Source organism: Pistacia vera, unplaced genomic scaffold (assembly GCF_008641045.1).
Source record: "Pistacia vera cultivar Batoury unplaced genomic scaffold, PisVer_v2 Contig746, whole genome shotgun sequence".
NCBI lineage: Eukaryota > Viridiplantae > Streptophyta > Magnoliopsida > Sapindales > Anacardiaceae > Pistacia > Pistacia vera.
In genome coordinates this window covers 172,605-182,237 of record NW_022196608.1, presented here as the reverse complement: position 1 = coordinate 182,237, position 9,633 = coordinate 172,605, and the positions used below count along the sequence as shown (strand labels likewise).

The 9,633-nt window shown below is 34.6% G+C and overlaps 1 protein-coding gene across 1 annotated transcript; it reads left to right on the top strand.

Moving 5' to 3' along the window:
- The first annotated feature begins 3,331 nt into the window (after positions 1-3,331).
- Positions 3,332-5,087, top strand: LOC116115586 (gibberellin 2-beta-dioxygenase-like). Its single transcript, XM_031401719.1, has 3 exons — positions 3,332-3,832; positions 3,905-4,253; positions 4,586-5,087. The coding sequence occupies exons 1-3, from the start codon at positions 3,429-3,431 to the stop codon at positions 4,871-4,873; spliced, it is 1,041 nt and encodes a 346-aa protein (XP_031257579.1). The 5' UTR covers positions 3,332-3,428; the 3' UTR covers positions 4,874-5,087.
- The last annotated feature ends 4,546 nt before the right edge of the window (positions 5,088-9,633 follow it).

Genomic DNA, 9,633 nt, shown 5'->3' with positions numbered 1-9,633 from the left:
GCTCAATGGCCCGTTCCTGATCAAACTGGTTAAACCATCCAGATCAGACCGAGTTTTAAAACATTATCTTTTCATACGTTCGATATCATGTGTGTCATCTTTTAATGGCATATAACAACCTCTAAACTGTAAAGTCTAGCCGACATGATATCACACAAACCAAATTCATGGCATTTCCCATTATGAATTTGCAATTAAACAAACCTACGTGTATCCAATTTAAACACGTGGCATCTCAACGTGTCAAGTCAAAATGAACATTCTATTATGAGTATAAATACGACATAATTTGAGTAAATGACTTTTTCCCACCCAAGGTTTGCCTTAACACTTTTTCACCTAAAAAGTTTCAAAATATCACTTTTCCACCCATAGTTAATATTTTGTTACTACCCAAAACTGATTTTGATCGATTCTAATGACGAAAATTCTCTCTGTCACTACTATTTAAACTTCTAGTCTCCTCTCTACAAAACTCTTCTTACCTTGATACCTAATTTCTCACCGATTGTTAGTCACTGCAAAGTTAAAGTTTTCTATTTTTAGTCAATTTTCAGCTAATTTCGACGATGTATATTCAATCGGTCACCATCATTCGATTTACCGGTTGAGAAAGTGAAACGTATCTTGAGTATTAATGGAATACAAACTTTGGGTAGAAAAATAGTATTTTGAATTTTTTTTTGGTGTAAAATTGTCATTAAGGCAAACCTTGGATGGGAAAAAGACATTTACTCACATAATAATTTCTTTGAATTCAGGCGTTACATAAATTATAATTTCATATGAAATTAAATAGAGCAATGCTAGTTTTACAAAGACACATACAAAAGGGTGTATAAAAATAATCTCCACTCTTGATTTTCATGATTTCTCTCTCTTTTTTTTCTGTTTTTTCTTTATTTATTTTTTCTAGATGATGTCATTTTATAATCCTTTTTATATGGGTATTTGTAAGGATAATATTTTTTAATTAAATATAGGTCACAAATATAAGATATTTATATAAGTTTATCATAAGATCAAAATGAATTTAAGTTTGACCACAAGAAAAATACACTGTCACATAGATTTTGCATATCATATGAAATGAAATGAAATGATCTTATCCTAGCTACCAACACTTTATAGAAACCGCGTGCTCTAGCTATCTGTTCTGCTAACACGTGTCGAAAAACCAAGCCCCCATGGATGGGAACTGGACCACACACGAAAAAGGAAGAACAGCTTTTACATGATAGGCTTCCATCACAACCTTTTATAGTACAATATGGCAATTATGATTAATTTCCAGTGTTTAGTTACCATCACGCGCCCGAATCTGACGTCCGTCAACCATGTCATGACCATCGTTTGATAGAGATGAGAAGCACGGGAAAGAGAATAAATTCCATTCCAATTCAAATTCATCGGCCAACCTGGAGATGAGAAACAGTCGTAACAAAGCTAGCAACAGTAATGTTACCGACAATGAGAGTAACTAATGAGAGGCGACCACGTCAGTATCTAACAAAAAAATCTCCCTTGTGAAAGCGACGCGCCCTAAACGTCCACGTTTCGTGATCTCACGAACCGCTGCGTGTAGCCATGCGCTCTCTCTATGGGGTTAATAATTCAGCACGTGTACTATGCCCCTATACCGTAGGCTCCCTGTGTTAGAATAATTTTTTAGTATCCCCAAAAGATAGGGAATCTAAAGACAACAGCAGCTTCAGCCTTAAGGTACAATGATTTTGTTCACAAATTTAATATTTTATTTAACCCAAAAAAATTTTACAAAAAAGAAAAAGAAAATAGAGAAGAAATGAGTTGGTGATTCTGATTCAGATACTCATGCCACGACCAGTTAATTCAATGAATTGAAACGTGAATGTGACTAGTCTATTATACGGACCACAAAAGAATAGNAGAAAGTTGAAATAGATTAAAAAAAGGAACTTTAAAAAAGGAAAACTACTTCTCATAAAATAATTTTCTATATATATATATATATATATAAATTAATAAAGTCTTTAAAGATCCGAAATAAGTAAAAAAAAAAAAAAAAAAAATGGTCCCCACAATGAAAGAAGTTTCCAAGCATAATCATTAATTCATTTAAATATTCTCAATAGAAGTCACTTTGAAGTAGAGATGTTAACCCATTGAAGTGAACACATTGTGCTTAATCATTCCGATGGCTTTAAAGACCCACAACCAGTTGGACAAAGACTACTCACTCTTTCCCATTACAACCCCATCCATTCCCATTCTTCACTTACTCCTCCTTTACCATAACCTAAAATCCTTAAAATGCACAAATACGTATACACACTTATGATTCTTGGATGCCAATGTTTAAATTTTTTAAAATTGGGATTCTCCTTATTGGGTATCAATAAAATTTAACCCATATTTAACCACCACTGGGTGGCTGAGCAATCAATCAGGACTCTTAAGTGTATTACTGAAGAGGTTTTGAGTTCGATCCACCTCGGCTCCTAATAGAAGTGGCCACTGGAAACTTACCCAGTCGCTAACTTTAGGGTCTTGGGGGATCAGTTGAGGTCGATCCACCTTGACTGCTAATAGAGGTGACCATTGGAGGCTTTTCTAGTTGTTAACTTCAAGGTCTTGGGGGATTAGTTGAGGTCAATCCACCTCAACTACTAATAAGAGTGGCTACTGAAGGCTTACTGGATTGTTAACTTTAGGGTCCCAAAAGATTAGTTGAGATCGATTTACCTCAGCCTGTAATAGAGGTGACCACTAGAGGCTTATTCAATCTTTAACTTCAGGGTCTCAATAGATTAATTGAGGTATGCACAAGCTGGTCTCGACACCTTGCTCATAAAAAAAATAAACATTTAACCTATATTTTATTCCTTAGTGTTAAATGAAATAAAAAGAACTTTTATAATAAACCCATCTAGTGGGATCGAATGAACTTTTATGGTTAAAATTTAAATTTTCGATGAGTTGATGATGATAGGTTAAAATTTTTATAGTCTATGGAACATTATACAGGACATCCCAATAGGCAAGAGACAATGAGACCCCACGAGAGCAACGTTAATATAATTTATCGGAATGCCAGTGTTAGATTTTTATTTTTTGATTAAATTTAATTCTTTTTACAAAATATTAACTAAAAAGGAAAAATCGAAGCAATTTCTTCCCCCTGCCCTCGGGCCTCGATAGCATAAATGCCAAGCAGACACACAAAGCTTCTTTATAGTGACTAACGCCCTTGCTCTCTCTCTCTCTCTCTCTCTCTCTCAGAAAATCCTCTCCCATTTGCCCATTTAAACGCTTCAATGAGGTCAATCTCTTCACACCATTCTCACTTCTGCGCTTCTCCTCTCTTTTTCATTATCTATTTCTCTTTCTCTCTGTTGTGTATTCGTTTGTGTTTTGTTTTAAAGAACCAAACCAAACCAAACCAAACCATGGTGGTTCTTTCACAATCAGCATTAGAACATTTCTCTGTAATCAAAACATACAAGCCTTCAAGCTGCGTATTCTCAGAAATTCCAGTTATAGACATCAAAAACCCTGAAGCCAAGTCTCATATAGTAAAAGCCTGTGAAGAATATGGGTTCTTCAAGCTCATTAATCACGATGTTCCATTGGAGTTCATGGCCAATTTAGAAGCCCAAGCTGTCAAGTTCTTTAACCTCTCTCAGTCTGAGAAAGACAAAGCTGGACCTCCTGACCCTTATGGCTATGGCAGCAAAAGAATTGGCCCCAATGGGGATGTTGGTTGGATTGAATACCTCCTCCTCAACACCAACCCTGAAATCAATTGCCAAAAAACTCTTGCCGTTTTCAAAGACAGCCCTCAAATTTTCCGGTAAAATTCTGCAAAGTTGCTTTCTTTATCATATAAAAGCCTGTATTATAATGTCAGTTGTTTTTTTCATAGGAGTGCTGTGGAGAAGTACATAACAGACGTGAAGAAAATGGCATACGAAGTACTGGAATTGGCGGCTGATGGGCTAAGAATAGAGCCAAGGAATGTGTTGAGTAAGCTTATAAGAGATGAAAAAAGTGACTCGTGTTTCAGGCTAAACCATTACCCACCATGTCCTGAACTGCAAACATTGAGTGGTAGAAATTTGATTGGGTTTGGGGAACACACAGACCCTCAGATAATTTCTGTACTAAGATCTAACAATACTTCAGGACTTCAAATTTGTTTAAGAGATGACACTTGGGTTTCTGTCCCACCAGATCACTCTTCCTTTTTCATCTTTGTTGGTGATGCTCTGCAGGTAACAAATATTATATATAATACACAAGCTCCATCCTTCCAATTTTTCATTCCCTTCTCTCTCTTTTCCAAACATGGAAAGGTTTTGGTGCCTCTTCAAATATTGACAACATCAAATCTATTTTCCCTTGTTTCTGTTTTAAAGTTGGTTTTCCAAAACATCCCAAATATGGACAAATACTATGATTTTGAGTGGTAAAACTTTATTGTTCAAACTTTTTTACCATTGCCTTTGGAAAACTTCTGGTAAAACTTTAATGGGTATCTATCTATATCAATCTTTCTATTTTAATGTTTATTTTAAGGTCTAATTTGAGTTTGGATTTGATGCAGGTATTGACCAACGGGAGATTCCAAAGTGTTAAGCATAGAGTGTTGGCTGACACAATGAAATCAAGAATTTCAATGATATATTTTGGAGGGCCACCTTTAAATGAAAAGATAACACCTTTACCCTCCCTAGTTTCAAAAGAAGAAGATTGCTTGTACAAGGAGTTCACTTGGTGTGAATACAAATACTCTGCCTACAAGTCCAAGTTGGCTGATTTTAGGCTTGGGCAGTTTGAGAAAAATGTTCGGTCAAACCAAAGCCAAAACCAAAACCATATTTCCCCAATATAGCAAAAATTAGGGTTTTGTCAAACCTTTTAATAGTTCACTCAACTTGCCATAGATGGAATATATATATATATATATATATATGTATAGCCTGTACTTTCTCTTATTTAATTTTATTTCTTCCTCGTTTATATATAAATATACTTATCTATCTATATGTATCCTCAACTACCCTTTGTACTAGTTATGCAAGTTTCATTCTTCTGCACTTATGTCAAATTCCTTAAATGCCCTTTAAATATTGAATAATAATTATACTTTGATAATATTGTAAAAATATTCAAATTCTATAAAGTTTCTAAAGGAATAAACAATGAACCGGAAAAAGTTTAGTGGGGTGGAGAAGATCGGTGATATCAAGAGTTTACATATCACAACATCCAGGCCGAATGACAAGTTGGCCCCTAATCTATTGCAAAAGAACACTTTCCCCCCTTGGTTTCGAAAACAACACCCACTATTACCTAATTTTTCGAAATATATTAATATAAGGCAATCTGATCAATTCATCTCACATATATAACATTATTTTGTTCAATTTTTACCAAAGTTAGTGTGAATCAAATGAAATCTCAATAAAAAGAGGGAGCCATTAATGTCACAGTCACAATCTCATGGTTTTGAACGGAAGGCAGCCCCCACACAAAATAAAACAGTGCGAGAATAGACTCTGAAAGGGAAAGCTTTTTTCATTTGAAATTGAGCAGCCAGCCCAACCGAAAGTCGCTCTCATGAAGAGTTTGTTTTGACCATCTCATCTCTTCTTCACCACCACCCTTTTCTTGACTCACCATTTCATAGCCATTCTAATATACCCACGTGCTACTTCAATCTTCTATCTATTGACTATTATACGAGTTTCATAATTTTATAAAATCTTTTTAATATTAATATTTACAACAAATTAGAGTCCCCTTAAAGTAAAAGAGCAAGAGGAGGATCTAATATGATCTTCCGAGTTCGAGTCCCCACGGTTGCTAATAGGGGTGGTTATTAAAACTCTTACCCAGTTGGTAGTTTCAGGATCCTGATAGATTAGTTAAAGGTTGAGGTGTGTGTAAGTTGGCCCGGACAACCCCTGGTCATAAAAAAAAAAAAAAAAAAAAACATATATATATGTCAATTCAATGTTTGCAAATTGAACCCATCAGCTCAAATAACATCCATCCTTTTTTTCACTTAAGTCCAAGGTGTCTCGTTTTACTTGATAATAAAATAATGAACCATCAACAAATCAGCTTGTAAACCCAATTCTTCACAAGTAGCCGACATAGTTTTGGACGAACCTCTTTTACCTAAATGGAAGCACAAATGTGAATATACAAAGCGAAANTTATTTTCCTAGTTTTACTATGTGGATGGATAAGTGAAAATCTTTGTCAGGAGAAATTCAAAATGTATAATCCAAGTAAATTTTGACCATTTGTCCTTATAAATGTGACATTTATCGACCCTTCTTTCAAAGTTTTGTATCTTTGAAAGTTCAGTCTCATCATCACATTGCTAATTTCCGTATCTTAACTCTTGTCGTAAGATTTGGTAATTATTCAAACTATGAATTATAATGATATATAATTAAAAAAAAAAAAAAGGTTGTGTATTGTGAATTGAAAATGATATAAAAATCTAAACTATGATTGAATGATCGAATAGTTTGATAGAAAATTTTGAGTCTATTACTCAAAATATCTTGAATTTGAGTCTCTCTTCAGTTACTAATAAGAATGATCATTAGAACTCTTATTCGATTGATAATTTTAAGGTTTGAGAGACTAGTTAAAATACGCGTAAACTGATTCAAATACTCCCGATTATTAAAAAAAATATATATATAGAAAAGTCTAGCAAGTGATGATATCACCGGATTCACTTTGCGGATTCTTAGATTTAATCAAATCATGGTTCAGTTGTAAAAATTTCATTAAAAACACTTGATTACATTGAGAAGGACTTTACAAAACGAGGTCTACATCACTTTTAAAAGGCAGTAGCAATTGGAATGGTGATATAAACAAAATGTACTTGCATTTTTTTGGTGAATGAATAAGTGCTCTCAAACCCTAATAAAATTTGACACATTTGATGGGATGTTTTCTGAATTTCTGAATTTTGAATTCAACTGTTCTATTACCAGCCTGGATGATTAGATTGGCCGAGAATTTTGACGTTAATTATAAGAGCATATAAAGTAGTATCCAAGAAGATTAGGTTTTATGTTTTAATTTTTAATTTTTGGTAGCATTTAAATCAACACTCATATCTTTAAGGGACCTACAAGAACTAGAAATAATTATTTATTGAAATCCTTATATGGCCTACAATTACTAGGAATTCTTGTTACTCTGTTTGGATTGAGAGAAAATAGAGAAGAAAATCGGGCAAGGAGATGTTAAATTTTCATTCTTTTGGAAATGCGATTAAAAAGGTGAATTAAAAGGCAAGGATTTAGAGAGCAGTAAAGTATATCGCTTTTTTTAATTTTTAAATATATAGTTATATAAAAAAAAATTATATATATTGTCTCTAAGATTTATAATATTTAACATAAAAAATTAGTTGAAAGACTTAAAAGTAAATTGACACTAATAGAACCACGTAGGATGTATTTGGATCTGACATACATCAACAGTTGGCATTAGAAGGAGGGAATAGGCCACTCCCAAGCCCCTCGCCCCCTGGGGGCTATATTGGTGTCAAAGTCCCACATCGGTTAGGAGATGAGGGTATTGGTCACTTATATAGCATAATGACACCCTCACCAGTCACTACCCAGAGGCGCATTTTTTAGGACCAAATCATGCGAGCTCCAAAGCCCAAAGCTAACAATATCTCAAAGAACCCACCTACCTATCATGTGTCTAGATCCGACACACATCAATATATCACAAACATGTCTTTAAACACGTAGGATATGTATGGATTTGACATACATTAATAGTTGGCGCTAGAAGGAGGGTCTAAGTCATTCCCAAGCCCCTCACCCCCTAGGGGCTGTGTTGGTGTCAAAGTCCTACATCGGTTAAGAGGCGAGGATCTTAATAATTTATATAGCACAATGACACCCTCACCAATCACTATCCAGAGGCGCATTTTCAGGACAAAACCGTGCAGGCTTCAGAGCCCAAAACGAATAATATCTCGAGGAACTCACCTACCTATCATGTGTTTGAATCCGACATACATCAACAAATCCCAAACATGTCTTTGAATTAAATCACAGATGAAAAAGTGCTTTTTTAATATTAGAAGAGCACTTAAAATATTAAAAAGAAAAATTAAGTGATAGTTGAAATAGATTAAAAAAAGGAACTTTAAAAGGGGAAACTACTTCTCATAAAAGAATTTTCTATATATATAAATTAATAAAGTCTTTAAAGATCCGAAATAAGTAAAAAAAAAAAAAAAAAAAAAAAAAAAAAAAAAAAAAAAAAAAAAAAGGTCCCCACAATGAAAGAAGTTTCCAAGCATAATCATTAATTCATTTAAATATTCTCAATAGAAGTCACTTTGAAGTAGAGATGTACCACCATTGAAGGGACACATTGCTGTTAATCATTCCGATTGGCCTTTAAGACCCACAACCAGTGGACAAGACTACTCACTCTTTCCCATTACAACCCCATCCATTCCCATTTTCACTTACTCCTCCTTTACCATAAACTAAATCCTTAAAATCATGAACAAATACGTCTACCACACTTTGATTCTTGGATGCCAAGTTTAAATTTTTTAAAAATTGGGATTCTCCTTATTGGGTATCAATAAAATTTAACCCATAGTTAACCACCACTGGGTTGGCTGAGCAATCAATCAGGACTCTTAAGTGTATTTACTGAAGAGGTTTTGAGTTCGATCCACCTCGTGCTCCTAATAGAAGTGGCCACTGGAAACTTACCAGTCGCTACTTTGGTCTTGGGGGAGCAGTTGAGGTCGATCACCTGACTGCTAATAGAGTGTGACCATTGGAGGCTTTCTAGTTGTTAACTTCAAGGTCTTGGGGGGGTTAGTTAGGGTCAATCCACCTCAAATACTATAAGAGTGGCTACTGAAGGCTTACTGGATGTTAACTTTAGGGTCCCAAAGATTAGTTGAGAATCGATTACCTCAGCCTGTAAATAGGGTGACCACTAGAGGCTTATTCAATCTTAACTTCAGGGGCAATAGATATTGAGGTATGCCAAGCTGGTCTCGACACCTTGCTCATAAAAAAAATAAACATTTAACCTATATTTTTTCCTTAGTGTTAAATGAAATAAAAAGCTTTTTAATAAACCCATCTAGTGGGATCGAATGAACTTTATGGTAAAATTTAAATTTTCGATGAGTTGATGATGATAGGTTAAAATTTTATAGTCATGAGAACATATACAGGACATCCCAATAGGCAAGAGACAATGAGACCCCACGAGAGCAACGTTAATATAATTTATCGGAATGCCAGTGTTAGATTTTTATTTTTTGATTAAATTTAATTCTTACAAAATATTAACTAAAAAGGAAAATCGAAGCAATTTCTTCCCCCTGCCCTCGGGCTCGATAGCATAAATGCAAGCAGACACACAAAGCTTCTTTTGTGACTAACGCCCTTGCTCTCTCCTCTCTCAGAAAAAAGCCTCTCCCATTTGCCCATTTAAACCCTTCAATTCTTCACACCATTCTCACTTCTGCGCTTCTCCTCTCTTTTTCATTATCTATTTCTCTTTCTCTCTGTTGTGTATTCGTTTGTGTTTTGTTTTAAAGAACCAAACCAAACAAACCAAACC